The sequence below is a fragment of the Naegleria fowleri genome, assembly GCF_008403515.1.
Source record: "Naegleria fowleri strain ATCC 30894 chromosome Unknown tig23, whole genome shotgun sequence".
Lineage (NCBI taxonomy): Eukaryota > Heterolobosea > Eutetramitea > Acrasida > Naegleriidae > Naegleria > Naegleria fowleri.
In genome coordinates, this window is record NW_025407955.1 from 48,838 (window position 1) to 62,863 (window position 14,026).

The 14,026-nt window shown below is 34.2% G+C and overlaps 7 protein-coding genes across 7 annotated transcripts; 4 read left to right on the plus strand and 3 right to left on the minus strand.

Moving 5' to 3' along the window:
- Positions 1 to 197: 197 nt before the first annotated feature.
- FDP41_001262 (uncharacterized protein) lies at positions 198 to 3,140 on the plus strand (the record flags this gene model as incomplete). Its single annotated transcript, XM_044703159.1, has 1 exon — positions 198 to 3,140. The coding sequence occupies one exon, from the start codon at positions 198 to 200 to the stop codon at positions 3,138 to 3,140; it is 2,943 nt and encodes a 980-aa protein (XP_044564307.1).
- Position 3,141: 1 nt separating this feature from the next.
- Positions 3,142 to 4,521, minus strand: FDP41_001263 (uncharacterized protein; the record flags this gene model as incomplete). The annotated part of the gene is made up of 1 exon (XM_044703170.1): positions 3,142 to 4,521. One exon carries the CDS (start codon positions 4,519 to 4,521, stop codon positions 3,142 to 3,144), a length of 1,380 nt encoding a protein of 459 aa, XP_044564308.1.
- A 315-nt stretch (positions 4,522 to 4,836) lies between these two features.
- Positions 4,837 to 6,753, minus strand: FDP41_001264 (uncharacterized protein; the record flags this gene model as incomplete). The annotated part of the gene is made up of 1 exon (XM_044703181.1): positions 4,837 to 6,753. One exon carries the CDS (start codon positions 6,751 to 6,753, stop codon positions 4,837 to 4,839), a length of 1,917 nt encoding a protein of 638 aa, XP_044564309.1.
- A 239-nt stretch (positions 6,754 to 6,992) lies between these two features.
- On the plus strand, positions 6,993 to 9,020 carry FDP41_001265 (uncharacterized protein; the record flags this gene model as incomplete). Its single annotated transcript, XM_044703192.1, has 1 exon — positions 6,993 to 9,020. The coding sequence occupies one exon, from the start codon at positions 6,993 to 6,995 to the stop codon at positions 9,018 to 9,020; it is 2,028 nt and encodes a 675-aa protein (XP_044564310.1).
- A 450-nt stretch (positions 9,021 to 9,470) lies between these two features.
- On the plus strand, positions 9,471 to 10,154 carry FDP41_001266 (uncharacterized protein; the record flags this gene model as incomplete). Its single annotated transcript, XM_044703203.1, has 1 exon — positions 9,471 to 10,154. The coding sequence occupies one exon, from the start codon at positions 9,471 to 9,473 to the stop codon at positions 10,152 to 10,154; it is 684 nt and encodes a 227-aa protein (XP_044564311.1).
- A 1,601-nt stretch (positions 10,155 to 11,755) lies between these two features.
- Positions 11,756 to 12,737, minus strand: FDP41_001267 (uncharacterized protein; the record flags this gene model as incomplete). Its single annotated transcript, XM_044703214.1, has 2 exons — positions 11,756 to 12,228; positions 12,398 to 12,737. The coding sequence occupies 2 exons, from the start codon at positions 12,735 to 12,737 to the stop codon at positions 11,756 to 11,758; spliced, it is 813 nt and encodes a 270-aa protein (XP_044564312.1).
- Positions 12,738 to 13,197: 460 nt separating this feature from the next.
- FDP41_001268 (uncharacterized protein) lies at positions 13,198 to 13,818 on the plus strand (the record flags this gene model as incomplete). The annotated part of the gene is made up of 1 exon (XM_044703225.1): positions 13,198 to 13,818. The coding sequence occupies one exon, from the start codon at positions 13,198 to 13,200 to the stop codon at positions 13,816 to 13,818; it is 621 nt and encodes a 206-aa protein (XP_044564313.1).
- Between the last annotated feature and the right edge of the window lie 208 nt (positions 13,819 to 14,026).

The following is a 14,026-nucleotide window of genomic DNA, read 5'->3' on the forward strand; positions in this document are numbered from 1 at the left end:
ATAAAAAAATTTTCCTGAAAAGAGACTTTTTTCTCTCGTCCTTTTGCGCAATAGTACTCTCCAGCCACTGTTCATTATTTCAAAAAATTTTCCTGAAAAGAGACTTTTTTCTCTCGAATCGTGCTTTGCTTCTTCAACTCCATAACAACCACAACAACAACTGCAATCAAAAAAACAATCATCCAACCACAACAACAATGGCTGCCAATACCTCGGATGATGAGACTATGAATACTTGGATCAATCATGAAAATTGGAATGAATTATCCCTCGAGCAACTTCAACAACAATTTGAAACCATCCAACAAGAATCTCTCTCTTCTTCTTCATCATACAAACTCAATGATCATCATATTATTGAATTAATTCAATATATTAAAAAATATGATCAAGCCTTTTCAGATCAGTTGTGTTTCACCACCGATGGCAAAGAGTTTATTACCAAAGATCAAATTGAATATGAATTACAAGTACTATTAGAAAAGTATGGAGGTAGAATCAACAAGAACGAATTACCCAAACTATTGAGAGTTGATTTTACGTACTTGGAATCACCTATTCAAAATTTAATTAACAAACACTTGATATTACCTGATTTGATCAATGGATGCGAAATTCTAACTGAATCCTATCTCGAATCAGTGGTTATGGAAATCAATGAATTACTCGTCTTGTATGGGTACATTTACATTGGAATATTAACCAAACAATTGTTTTTACCTTCTGATTTTATTAAGGAACATATTATTGCTAAATACAAACATTTATTGTTGAATGGTACTATTTTTAGTAATAACTCACTCTATACTGAAAAGTATATCAATAATCTCAAATCAATTACTATTGGTATATGTAATGGTATTATTAGTAGATCTATTGAGTGTAATGAGTTATTGAAAATTACAAAACAATTCTATGTCATGATGAATGATTCTTCCATGATCATGATGGCAAATGATACTTCAAATGATCCTCAGTTGAGCAATGTTGAAATTGAATTGGAATTGTTTCAAACCATCATCAAAGATTTAATCAAGAACAAACAATTGAATGGCACTCTTCAAGTGAATTCCACTCTCTATGTTCCAAACATTTATGAAAAGAATGCAACGGATCAAATTTGTCAATTCATTGACAATAATGGATATATTTCGATTGAAAGAGTAGAACAATTGATTGGTTATAAGGCTTTTAAGAGTACTCAACAAATGATCAATTATTTGAATGCCTATCGAGATTCTCAAAATTTGGCAAATTCGAATATTCTCAACAACTCTGAGAACATGTCAATTACAACAACAACAACTACTAGTATTAACACCACCAATACCACCACTAATACCACATCTCTCATCAACATTCAAGATGAAATGATCATTCATATGAAATTGATTGAATCTTTTCGTTCTATTTTTGATTCCACTCTCAATGGTAACAATGACAAACACAAATCTATTCCATTACATATTGAAAACAATGGTGGTGATCATTGTGTATTAATTGATACTAGTTGTGATATGAAACAACTCATTGACAAGTATATCGTATTGAATAAGAATATTATTAAGAGTAATAGTATTGTAGTATTTGATAATCGATATGTCATGAGTTTGGATATGATTGATCAAATATTAAATGATCAATTCAAACCACTTGCATTGGAACAGGTTGGAATTTATTTAAAGACAGCAAGTGCTATCACTTCTTCTCCAACAAATACCTCATCTTGTTCACAACAGGAGAGTTCATCAAAGAAATCATCATCGAGCAACAAGCAAAAGAAAGTATCATCATCGAGCAAATCTTCTGTCTCATCTCCTGAACAAAGTGGAATCAAAAAGATTCTTCCTAAAAAGGATGAAATTTTCAATTTAATTGAAAAACAATTATTAATTTATTTAGACAATGATAAGGACAATGAGAACATGTTAAACAAATTCAGTGGTCAAGACGACTCTATTATTGATGAAATGATTCAATATTTAATTCCTAAAATTGAAAAGATGTATTTAGAAACTAGAGATTATCTCATCAATCAACAAAGTATACAATTAGAACAAAAATTGAGCGGTGAATTGAATGTAGAAGACAAATTGAACGATTTATATACTCAAATTGTTGTACACAACAAATCCTTAGATATCCTACATCGATTGCATAAAGAAAATTTAGAAAAAGAATTTATTAATCCCCTCGAAAAACACATCCTCAAGACCAAATGTACAATTATGGTATATTTAATATTATATGACACTTGTAAGAATTTATTGAGATCTCTACATGCTCCTTCCTCCTCTTCACTTCAAAAAGGATCATCAAAAAAGACATCTTCTAGTAGCTCTACCACTCTTTCTGACTACACTCTCAATATTAATGAAAAGAATTTACAATTCATTAAGGAATATAACAACTTGTTATGTATGGCAAGTGAAGAGCAACAAGCGCAATTTGTTGAATTGAATAGAGAAATTAAATTATTAATGAAACAATTGAATCAAAAGGTTGAACTTGATAAGACAAGAGAGGAAGAGGTAAAAGAGATGAACACTTTGGTTGAAAGCCTAAATTCAAACTCTACAACACTGCAATCATTTATTTCACAATTTGAAACCACTGCTAAACAATTTAGCATTTTCATTAAGGTGTTGGACAAGAAGCGAGAAAAAACCTATCTCAAGGAAAAGAAACAAGAGCTTAAAATCAATCATACAGAACATTTGGCAAAATTGACTGACGATACTCTTCAAAGTGGTGTTGTGATTTTCGGTACTCGTTTAATTTCCATTTGCCAATATTTGTTAATGTTGAACGATAAGGCCATTTACTTATTTGTTCCTGGTAAACTGGTGAATCCACTCTTGAAATATTATCTTGAAGATGTTCACATCGTTGAGGAATATTGCAAGGGTCAACTGGGCGAGTCCTTTAAAACTACAATCATTCCCACCCTCAATAAGTGTCAACAATTGGTAGTGGAGTACTTGGTTCAAAATAAGAAGAAGAAACAAACAACAGAGAACGAACAAGACGAGGAAAGTAATAGCGCAGCCTCTTTGAATATTTCCAAGGAGAAAGAACTTGTAGAATTGTTTGCAAGTATCGAAAAGATTATCTTTTCTTCTCCCACATCTTCCGAGTAAATTATTCTTTATTGCTTTCACCTTTATTTATATCAACACTGTGGCTTTCGGTACTGGGTGGAACATCTCCATGATTTTCTACCACCTCTTCACTCACAACGCTTTCGACCTGCTTCTCCTCAAAGACCACATTTTCGCAAGGTCTAGGGGGTGCGTCTTTGGCAACTGAAGCCTGAGATTCATGCTGCTGATCGTCATGGATCATTTTCTCGTCCACAACAACTGTTTTTGGAGTCACATGCTCTTTTGCTACTCTCACCTCTTCTGTTTTTTCATGATGTACCTCTGCTCCGGAATTTGTTTCAGAATGCACATTGGCAGCTTCTTCATGCCTACTCTCTGATTTAAAGTCACTACTTTGAGTTTCTTGTTGAGGAGATTCTTTTGTTGAAGCTGGCTTTTCCTGCAGTGGTGGATGGTCTTCTTGGGTGTTGATCATTGTTTCGTTTACCTCTGACTGCTCTTCTTTTGCCTGCAGGAGTTGTTCACCTCCAGATTCAGTTCCACGAGACTCATCCTGCTTCTGCTCTTCATCCTGCGTTGATTCAGACTTGTTCAATTCTTTTGATATCTGAGCATTTTCACTCTCTGTCACATTCTCTGATGGAGGATTAATCTCCTCAATGACTGGATTCGACTTTTCAGGAGTAACAACATCTTTGACTTCTTCTTGTTTAACTTCTGGTTCAACTTCTTGTTTAACTTCTTCTAGTTTAACTTCTTCTTGTTCAACTTCTTGTTTAACTTCTGGTTTAATTTCCTCTCGTTTTTCCTCTTCTGTTGTTTCAATTTTAATTCCAGAAACACCTTGTTCAAGTGGTTCCTCCTTTTTTTCTGGGACCTCATTCGTTATTAGTTGAACAATAAATCGTTGCAGTGATGGTGTGTTAACACCTCTCACTTTTCTCATCAACTCTCCTTCTTTAAAAATAAGGAAATGTGGTTCAGAGAGTCCTGAACATGATTCTAAAGTTGCCTTATAATTTTTCCTTTTTACATCTTCCTTGTATAATTTCTTTTTTTTTAAATCATCGGAAAGCACTTCATGGTCACCTAGTACAAGTAAATTCTTTGAAGACCCTCGTAATTGCATGGATGGAACTCCAAGCTGTCTAGGAACTGGTTTCATCAAATCATGTAATTCAGCTAAAATCTTTTCAGAATCGAGAACACCAAAAGAGAGAGGATGTTCATCACTATATTCTACATGCATCTTTTCAAACACCGGTAATATGGATAGACATTTTCCGCACCATGAAGCATGAACATCCACTACAAGAACATGATTTGGAGTATTTTGATTATGGAGGAGGGCCTTTTCCCAGTCCTGAACATTTTCATAGGTAGTTTGAAAGGATTTTTCTTGTGGCTTCTTTCTCATAATTATTATATGGGTTGTTTTCAAAATCACTACTCGGAGAGTATCTCTACGATCAGAAGAATACTCAATGGAAAGGAGGTAGGAAGGTGAAGAGCGAATCAAGTCGGTTGAAGGTGTGGAGGACAATTTTTTGTTGTAGTTTTTGTCATGGCGGGGTTTGGGGCTGCCTGACAGGACTAAAAAGTCGACTCTCAACGGTCGATCTCGGTGGTCGATCTCTCATTGACATTTTAATATACTTTTTGTTTCTAATACAATAACGTATATTATACGATCTCACTGTCATGTAATATTAATTCCCAATATGCATCATCACTATTTATTTTTCTTTTTTGGTGGTGGTGGCTTGACAAAGTATTTTGACTTGTTGCAATGTAAATCCACCAACCAATTCAACATGACATTCTTTTCTTTGAGTACTTTGAGAATATTTGGAATAATCACTTGATTCTTAAATTGTTCTGCTTGTTCATTCAATTCACCTTCCCATGCAATTGGTGAAAATGGTTTCTTAACCACATTTGAGTTGTAATTTGGAAAGTCCAACGAATCTAAAAACAGTCCTTCACTGGGTGCCATTGGAACAAGTAAAAGAGAGTCTTTGGAGAATAATTGATCTTCAAAGAAGGTGGCAATGGGTGAGGTTTCTGTTGTTGAGATTGTAGAAACAACATGATTGAATTTAGTACACAATCCTCTCATCAGTGCAATCACTGTTCCAATCATCATTCTAATTTGATGTAACATGAAACTTCGTCCACTAATTTCAATCATGAGATGAGGTATTTCAAGTTGGTGAGAGGTGGTGATGGGAGTACTTGTAGAGGTAATATTAGTAGTCATCGTCGTAGTCGTATTAGTAGTAGTATTAGTGGTGTTGTTGTTGTTGTTCATAGTCGTCGTAGTCGTATTAGTAGGACAAAAGACAAGAGTTGAATCATTCCTTTGAATCACCACTTGAATCACTCGCATAGACTTGACATGTCTCACACTTGTATCACTTCCAGGAGTAGCATCCACTGTAAAATTATGAAAATAATGTCTTCCTTCAAAATATGAAAATAATTCATTCATCTTTTCAATCTTTTGTTCAATACTTTGTAAATGAAATATATTGGTACATGTCATGAGAATATTTCTATGATTCAAATCTAATGCATTGAGAGGTAAGAGATATAAATATCTTCTAAATTGACACCAATGATGTACTATAAATCTAGCTGGTACTCTTTGTATGTTGACAATTCTTACTTGATCTTGTAAGTTTAATTGTTTAATTCTAAAATGGTTATTGATTCGATGATTTAATTCTTTCAATTCATCATTTAAATTAAATGTAAATGTATCCTTGTTATTATGAATATTTGGTAATGTCATGACACATCCAAGAACATTTCTCACTGCAGATACTCCTCGATCGGTTCGACAAGCACGTTGTAATTTGACTTGTTTTAAATTCTTTGATTTGATGAATTTAAATGGAGTGGAGATCTCAGTAGAAGGGGTGGCAGTAGTAGTAGTAGAGGTGGTAGTGAAGGTAGTGAAGGTAGTGGACAGAGAAGTAGAGGTGGTGGTAGTGGTATCAGTAGTAGAGATAGTCTCAATAGAGGAGGTTGTAGTAGAAGCAGCAGCAACAGCATCATTTGGAGATCCATCTTCTCCAACGAGTATGTCCAATAACACTGCTTCAATGGTTAATATATGAGGATGTTTTTTCAAATTATCACCACATTGAATTTGTAGTCCATTGAATGGTATTCCATTGTAGGAAAGAGAAAGGACAAATGGAAAATATATTTTAGTGGAGGAGGAGGAGGAGTTTCTTGTTGAGAATGAGATGGTTGAGGATTCTTGTGAATATTCCTCATCATCATCGATCAAGACATCATCATTCATATCCAATAGATTGGAATCCATCATCCCAATTGTACCATCATCCCCACCATAGTCATCCTCTTCACCTCTCATCAGATTCGAGTCATCCTCTTCTTCTTTCTTTTTCTTGTTTTTTGAATTCTTCTTGTTGGATTGAGTTTTTCTTTTCTTATCGGTCTTGTCCGTGGTAGTGGTGATGGTGTTGGACAAAGATCTATTGGATGTGGAATGGTGATTTTGGTTCAGGTTTGTATCATGTTGTTGTTGTTGATGCATCATCATCGGAGATGAAGAGGTTGGTGGTTCCTTCGTAGGGTTGTTGTCCACACCATCTTGTTCATTCGAAGAAAGGGACATTTTTTCAGTTCACCAAATTCGTTGCAGATTTTCATTAAATAATTACTCATTCGTATCGATACTTCAATGAGTATTCCATATTCTCTTATGCATCATGCACAACACAGTTTTTGGATAACGCCAAGCCATTTTCGCTTGTACCACTGTGTATTGTTCAACCCAAATAATATCGATAGAAAACACACAAAGGGAGTTTTAAAAACCCAATTAATGTTAATTGCCTTCTTACCCCAAAAAAAATGTCCAAACGCAATCGCCAACAAAAAGTCAGCAGCGATGAAGACAGTGATGACGATTACTCTCAACACGATCACTCTTCGGAAGGCGAAGACAACAACAAAAAGCAAAAATCATCGAACACACAACAAACCATAGATCCATCATCCTACTACGTGAGAGAAGAAGATTTGGATGATGAATATGATTCTGATTACTACAAAGATGAAGAAGATAGAGCCTATCTAGACTCACTCTCTGAATTACAACGTGAGAAAATCCTATCTGAACGTTATGAGGAGCGTAATGAGAAGAGAAAACGAAAAGAGATTTTGAGAAAACAAGGAAGATTGATTGAACGTGGAAAGAAGATGCCTACAACAGTCCCAGCATCTGCGAGTAGTAGTAGTGGCACTACTCTTACATCATTACCCAACAAATCATCTAGTCATTCGACCTCATCATCATCTCGTAAAAAGTCCTATCATGATCCCGAATTAGATTTAGAATTGGATGAAGAAGAGGATGAGGCTCCAAAGAACAACAAATCAAAACGTGGTTCCACTTCAACGGCAAAGAGAGTACGAAAAAGATCATCCAAACCTTCAACATCCGATGATGACAACGATCTGTCGGACAATCAAGAATCAAGACAACAACAACGAAAACATACACGTGATGATGCAGACCGTCGTTCCGATGAAGGTGATAATGCTGTTGAATATGAATCACGATCAAATTCAATGAGAGACTATGATCAAGAAGAGGAAGAAGAAGAAGACGAAGATATTTATGAATCCAGTCAATGTAAAATCACCAAAGAAGACTTGGAAAAGATTCTCATTCGAAGATCTGCTCTTGAAAAAGAGTTTAAAGAACCTTACTTTTCAGAAAGTGTTGAAAAGGCATTTGTTAGGGTTCTTGTTGGCTACAATGAACGTGCACAGAAAAAGACGTATCGTCTCTGCCAAATTGTTCAAGTACAAGACATGAGCAAGGATTATCCATTTGGAGTGAACAACGCAGAAAAGACTAGAAAAGGATTGTTATTACAATTTGGTGTACAAAAAAGGACATGGCAAATGAGTGCCATCAGTGACAGTAAGGAAATTGAAGAAAATGAATTTCGAGCATGGAAGAGTGAAATGGAAAAAGTTGGTGAAAAATTTCCAACTCTCAAATTTATTGAACACAAAATTCAACAATGGAAGAATTTGAAAGAATACAAATATACAGATAAGGAAATTGAAAACATGTTGAAAGAAAAGAAAATGTTGAAAGGAGGTTTAATTGTAAAGAACAAACAATCCATTACTAGAGAGATTAGTCAAATCAAAACTAAGATTAAGGAAATTATGGATGAATTGTATTTGAGAAGTTTAGGAAAATCAAAACAAAATTCATCCATGATGATGAATGATGAAGATAATGAAGATAATGAAGAGGATGATCGTTCAGAGAGACAATCCGATGAATCTCTTCTCAATGAAAAAGCTAAATATGAAGAAGAATTGAAAAAGTTAGAAGCTGAATATTCTAAAATTGATTTTCTCTCTCCAACTGCTCAGAAATTGGGTAAAATCAATGTCAAGAATAGAGCAATGGATCAAGCTGCACATGAACACCGAAAAAAGCATCAAACTTTTAATGCTTTGACCACTCAAGGATCAGGTCAATTAGATCCCTTCTCTCGTAGAAAGACCAACTCATCCTTCTTTGTGTTAGCTACTGAGAGTCCAAAAGAAGAATCAAAAAAGGAACAACCCCTACCAACAACAGCTTTTAAGAAAGAAGAGGATTCCACAAAGAACAACTTGGTCTCCTCGAGTAGTAGTAGCAGCAGTTACATGACTCAGAAGACTGTTTCCTCAAGTGGATTACACGATTTTGATTTGGATCTCACAGCCCCAGTGGAGGTAAGCACTGCCAATACGACTGCAGTCACTGCTCCGCCACCATCGTTGTTGAAAACCATCAATACCATCACCACTAATGCTCCAGTTAAAAAGATGACACTTGCCGAGTACAGAAAACAGAAATTGAAGCAGTAAATTATGTGGTTTGTTTTTGACATATATCATACACTTTCATAAAATTATTCACCACAACTAGAACAAAAATCCAAAAATGACTAGCAATAATTGTTGAATTAAATAATAAATCAATCCAATCAAACTGGATCAAAACAAAAACAATTTAACTCACCCAAAAAGCACTTTGGATTATGAAATTAACAAAAAATTTTTGGAGTCACAGGGAATCGAACCCTAGACCTTGTGCATGCAAAGCACACGCTCTACCAACTGAGCTATAACCCCTTCTTATTATCGATATTGTCCAGCTTTTGATACCTCGTGATACCCCTCAACACAATGAGTGTGCGCTGTTTACAACATAAATGGTCATAAAGGCGTTTCATAATTGGAACAAAGATAATCTATTATTAATTATAATTATCTTATTTCAAAAAAAAATTTTCACTTTGTAATTTTTTATTAAAAATGACCACCCTGTCATCATCAGTTGCTTCACCATCGGAGGCCTATAAAATCTATGCCTACATTCCAAACCTCATTGGATATCTTCGTGTGTTTCTCTCTCTTCTCTCCTTCTTTATTTATGAATCCTATCCATTGACTGTGATTTGTATTTATACCACTAGTTTTGTGTTGGATGGATTGGATGGCATTGCTGCTCGTCGATTCAATCAATGTTCCAGATTTGGAGCAGTTCTTGATATGGTGACTGATCGATTCAGTACTGCTGCTCTTGTTACAATTCTTGTTAAATTCTATCCATCCTATACTTCGTATTTCATTTTGTTGAATATTTTAGATTTTGTTTCACATTGGTTTAGAATGTATGTGAGTCTCGTTGTTGGTACAAAGAGTCACAAAGATGTCGATTGGAAGAGAAGTTATTTATTGGCCTTGTATTACACAAATAGAACATTTATGGCAATTTTGTGTGTTGGTAATGAAATGTTCTATGTCATGTTGTATGCATTGTATTTCTATAACCAAGCATTGAGTGCTGGAATTTGGAAGAATGTATTATTGGCTGTTTTAGTTCCAACTTGGGCTGGAAAACAATTGATGAACTTTATTCAAATGTACTCGAGTGCAAATGAATTAGTGGAATATGAATATGTGGTAGATGGTCACCATCAAAGAAAGAACAATTAGAGAATAACTAGTAATTGATGGAGAGGTTTTAAATAAAATAGCGATCAACCTTATTGTTTTCATTACAAATCACTTCTGTTCTTTTGCAATGACAATCCTTTGTTAATGTCGCCATTACTAGTTATTCAGTTAGGGCTCCATCAAACCATTCCCACATCAGCATTGAAAAGAAGTGTTTTGTAACGCTAAAAATATGTTCAACCTTCAATTCACAAGCAAAACAGATCTAAAGAGCAAAGCAACCCAGTTAATCAGTCACACGGTCAATTTTTTTATTTTTTATTTTTACTGAACTAACCAAATTGGATAAGAAATCAATGAGGGGATAGGCATTGTTTTTTGCTTGACTTCTTTTATTTCTAATCTTTCTTTTCCAACAATTTTACAATGATATTATTCCCTAATTAATATCCATTCTTGTGGATTTCTCAATGTACATCACATACTACTATAAACTTATTCTCGGCACAACTGTTGGTATATACACCATTGGTGCTCCAAAAGTGGTGGTCCAGAGACATCAAAAAACAATCGATATTTACTAATTATTGTCGAGTTACAAGTCATGTTCAATTTTCTATTTTAGAATACGATTGACATTAACTCTATATCAATAAACTGTAAACAAATTAAAAATATCACAAAATTCATTATGAATATAACATCAAACAATATAGTTACAATTATTGATCATGTTATTGGTTATCTTCATGAATACTTTTATATTATATATTGATATTTTATAAAATGAAGTAATATCAAATTATTTTTAATACTCATTAAACATGTAATACTATAAGAAGTTACATATTCACCGCACTGTAATTGTGGTAGTACAATGGATAATAATTACCAGTCAACATAATATATTGTATAATAACAGCAGAATTAAAGAATATTTCTGTCTTGTTATTATGTTATCTGTTTCAATCATTAATTATTACGTTACGCGCTGTGGTAAATATTGGAATATAATTGACTTTATATTGTGTACAATAGAATTTAGTTTGTGAGAAATAGATTTGTAGTGAATTATCATGTTATTTAACAAAATTTTATTTTCTACAATATTTAATTGGTGTTGATGGTTGTGTCCTCTCCAAACCACCAGTTCTGGAGATATATGTGATTAAATCAACAGCTTTGTTTATTGTTTTCATTACAGAACAATTCTTTTGTAAAGAACTATATTGGTCAGCAAAAAATCAATGATGAATAAGTTGAGAGTATATCATATTAAGGTAATGGTGAACAAAGATGTCAAATTGGTTAAGTCTTGTTAAACTTTTTTAATTAAACTGGAAGGGTTGAGATAGGACAAATGCAGACGCAGATTGCTGAGAAGGTGCGATATAGGAGTTGGTTAGAAAGTTGTTTAGGTGGAGTGATATTATTCGAAATGGTCAAGCCTATTGTTTTCAAAACACTTCTTTTACGAAGCATCATCGCTTGTGTGACAAAGAACGATCAATTATGTGTACATTCACTTTATTTTACAGCAATATTAAGGCAATCCTTTCTTTAAAAAGGTCATGTCAACCATTCTGAAAATCATTAGAACTGCCCTATTATTTTCATGTCCACCATTCTGAATTGCCCTATTATTTTTTCTTTTTATCCTGTGAGGACGACGAGAGGTGATGATGATGATGATGATGATTGGATGATGAATTCAAATACAATTGAATGGCCTTATCAAATACTTCCTTAACACCCATACCTTGATCAAAGACAGAACATTCCACATAGGCAGATGGATCTAATTGTGAATCTAATAATAATTTCTTCACTTCATGTCTTGAAACAATATGAGAAGTATTTGAAATGTATCGATGATCATCTCTCAAATCACATTTAGTGGCACACAATACAATTAATGCATTTGGACATAACATTTTCACTTCAGGTATCCATTTCAATTTCACATTTTCATAGTGTTGTCTTGAAACTATGGAATAACAAATAATAAAGACATCGGAATGAGGATACATGATTTTAGTTCGATATCGATCATAATCATCCGATCCATTGGTATCTGAAATGGTGAGAGAGATTTCATGTCCTTGATGAATGACTTTTGTGTTGTTACAATAAAATATGATGATAGGAATGTGTTGTTACAATAAAATATGATGATAGGAATGTGTTGTTACAATATAATATGATGAATGGAGATGGTTGTTGTGTTACAGTGTGATCCAAATATTTGTTGTGTTCATTGTAATTAATAGTACTATACATACTTTTTGTTGTAATTTCATCCAATGTTGAATGTGGTAATTCTCGATCACTCTCCAAATAAGACAATACGAGTGATGTTTTGCCACATTTTGGATTTCCAATGACACAAATTTTTAATTTTTCATGACTTGTCATCGACATGATGGAGGAGTGAGATGATGATTTGGAGAATAATTTCAATGAAGAGGAGGAGGAGTGATGGTGGTGATGATGAGGTGATCGGGAGAGTTGTTGTTGTTGTGCTTCTTCTGTTCTTTTTTCCCAAACTGATAATAGACCTCCAACACGACCACTTGTGTTGTGAGGATGGTCACGAGGATGAAGCGATGATGATGGTGACATGTGTTACGTTTCTGTGGATGGGTGAGTGATGGATGTGATATTTTTTAAAGAGCAGTATGTATGGAAAGAAGTACGAAATGGAACGACGACGACTCTCCTTGGAGAATAACAGGTGACAATTTCACTGCACCATTCAAATGCGCAAAATAAGGTGTCTTGTTCATTATCAAAAAAGAAAATGACAGATGTTACCATATGAAAAGCAAAAAAGAAAATGACAGATGTTACCATTTGAACAGTTGTAAATGATTGTTGGCTGAAGCCAATGTGAAAGTTTGCATACATCAACGAATGTTATCATGCAGTAGTGTGATGGTGTTCTTAAAGATTCATTCAACAACACTGTCTAGAATATGAAGGGTATGCAATTCAACTCTAGGATGAACCACCTCAGACAGATCCAACTAACTAGACATTGGAATCCTTTTAAAAATTCTTGTTCACATCAGACAGAGATCCAATGCAAACCATCATCACCACTCTCAATCATTGTTCCGATAAAGTGAGAGAGAACACTCATGAAGGAATAGCCAATAATGACAATACCACAACTCTATATTGGAGGAAGAGATCTCTCTGTTCCTTATCTCCTTCATCAACCCCAATGATGATGATTCAACAACAAGTATGGAGTGATCTTCATAATTTAACGTCAACTACAACTCCCACTTTTACAAGTCCTACCTTCAGCAGAAGAACTTTTACTCCTTCTTCACGTCATGATGATGATCATTATGGATCCATTTACGCTTTGCATTCCGTACCTCATTTATCTTTGCTGTATATTGGGAGGCATGATGGATCCATTCAACAACAAATGGATACTAGAAGAAATCATCTCTCAACTAGTGTTGTCAAAGCACATGAATCAACTGTGAAGTGTTTCAGTTCGAGCAGTAATGGTAGTAGTAGTAGTAATAGTAATGGTGTTGGTGGTGGTGGCACTAATGACCATTTATTATTCAGTGGTTCCTATGATGGTTTTGTGAAAGTGTGGGACAGTAGAAAACTTTTTATCTCCAATTTCAATATCACCAAAACATTCTGGATATGTGAATACTGTTCATTGTTATGGAAATGATAGGATTGTAACTAGCTCTATTGATGGAATAAACAAACCCTCCAAATTAGAATTATTGAAGAAATTTAAACAGAAATATGTGAAGTATTGTCATTCTACATGGCCAATCCATCCTCATCAAGTATTTATCCAAATTATTTCTATTTTTCATGCAAGGATGGATCTGTTCGTGTATTTGACATGAATTGCCTGCCATCAAGTGGTTTAT